Below are 1,932 nucleotides of genomic sequence, written 5' to 3'. Positions count from 1 at the left end.
AAAAGCTCATCTTTTTTCCATAAACTGCTGTTTTCATAATCAGGAATGTCACAAAACACCACCAAAGACTACACAAAAATATCACAAGCAATACATCTACATTGTAACCTGACAACTTTGAGCCGTCAACTAACATGTTAATTTATATTGTTTGTTTATTTTATTTCAGACTATTCTCATATTCAGGAAAAGATGGTATGTTGGATAAATGGAGAATGAAAATCTAACCTCAGTAGAGAACTTCCTGATTGTGGGATTTTCAGACCTTCCACGGCTCCAGATTCTTCTTGCTAGTGTTTTTACACTAGTTTACCTGATGATTTTGATTGGAAATCTATTTATAATGTCAATAATATACTCCAGCCCAACTTTGCACACTCCCATGTATTTTTTCCTCCTTAATTTGTCCTTTGTTGACATCGGTTTCATCTCAGTCACTTTCCCACAAATGATTGTCCATTTTTTTCTGAAAAACTCACGTATTTCCCTTACTGAATGTCTGCTGCAGATATATTTTTTTTTGCTCCTGGTGGTGACAGAAATTCTTCTCCTTGCAGTCATGGCCTTTGATAGGTATGTGGCCATCTGCAACCCCCTCCATTACGTAACTATCATGAACAAGAGTAGGTGCCCCCAACTTGCCGCAGGCTGCTGGTTTAGTGCCCTCATACTTGCACTGCCACACACATTACTGATGTCTCAGCTCTCCTACTGTCAGTCCCACACCATCAACCATTTCTTCTGTGATTTCAGTGCGCTGATGAAGCTATCTTGCACCGGCATCTACATTATTGAGACACTAAATTATTCATTAGGATCTACTTTTGGGTTGGGACCATTTATTTCTATCATCATATCTTACATGAAGATCATCTCAGTGATCCTAAAGATTAAGTCTACAGAGGGGAGGAAGAAGGCCTTCTCAACATGTGCCTCTCACCTCACTGTGGTTATTTTATTTTATGGCTCTATTTCTCCTACATACTTGAGCCCTACATCAACATTTTCAATGAAAGAGAACAAGATCTTGTCTTTACTCTACACCACTCTTCCTCCATTGTGCAACCCCATCATATACAGTCTAAACAACACAGAATTTAAACATGCCTTGAGGAAGAAAAAGGAAAAGGAAAGAGTATGGACAACAAAACCATAAAAGCTATTTTTCTGACAACAGTTGTTTGGTAATGATTGCTCTATCTGTATAGCCACAGAGGTATATTTGATAACTTGCTTAAATATATGTTAGGGACATGTAATTCTGTGATGTTTACAGTTGTAATTAGTTTATATATTTCCTTGATGGATGGGGTATTAAAGAAGGATAGTTTTGGATATGTGATAGTGTGGTCGAAATTTGTCCCATTTGAAAAAATTATGTGCTACTGTCCATGCCAGGATGTGGACAACAAGATATTCTGTTTTTATGTCAGATGTTCAGCGACATCATTAGAGAATAGTTCAGAGTAGTTGGCACAGTCTTTTCTAAAACCGTCTGTAATTTTAGATGCTTTTTATCAAGGAGCAGCACCTAAACAATGTTTGGAGAAGTTAGCTTTCTCAACTTTTTAAATTGTTGCGTTTTTGTAAGAGCATTTTTTTTTTGAACCATGAGTTTTCCTCCAATGTATTCTTGGCTCCCACTTGGCGGATCACTCCGGAACTTTCCATGCACAACAAGCATCAATGTTTTTGGAAAATTTCATGAAGAATCCTGAAATGGTATAATGATATAAGCAAGTCAAAACATTTTTTTTCTATGGCAACATGGTTATGACTATAACTACAGAGTGGTGACCGCCACTAGGTAATATGTGCATATATATATAGCCATAAGCACCTAGCACTTAGCACTTTATAAACTAGAATAAAGGAATCTTGAAATCTCTGACTTGGTGGTACCGTCGTTATTCTTGCGAGTTGACCCAGGGA

At 37.3% G+C, this 1,932-nt stretch overlaps 1 protein-coding gene across 1 annotated transcript; it reads left to right on the top strand.

The window, feature by feature from the left end:
- The first annotated feature begins 208 nt into the window (after positions 1-208).
- LOC138247137 (olfactory receptor 5V1-like) lies at positions 209-1,210 on the top strand. The gene has a single exon (XM_069201877.1). The coding sequence runs from the start codon at positions 209-211 to the stop codon at positions 1,154-1,156; it is 948 nt and encodes a 315-aa protein (XP_069057978.1). The 3' UTR covers positions 1,157-1,210.
- Positions 1,211-1,932: the final 722 nt, after the last annotated feature.

Source organism: Pleurodeles waltl, chromosome 7 (assembly GCF_031143425.1).
Source record: "Pleurodeles waltl isolate 20211129_DDA chromosome 7, aPleWal1.hap1.20221129, whole genome shotgun sequence".
In the NCBI taxonomy this organism is placed as follows: Eukaryota; Metazoa; Chordata; class Amphibia; order Caudata; family Salamandridae; genus Pleurodeles; species Pleurodeles waltl.
The sequence above is the reverse complement of the archived record's forward strand: the minus strand, read 5'-3'. Positions and strand labels throughout refer to the sequence as shown.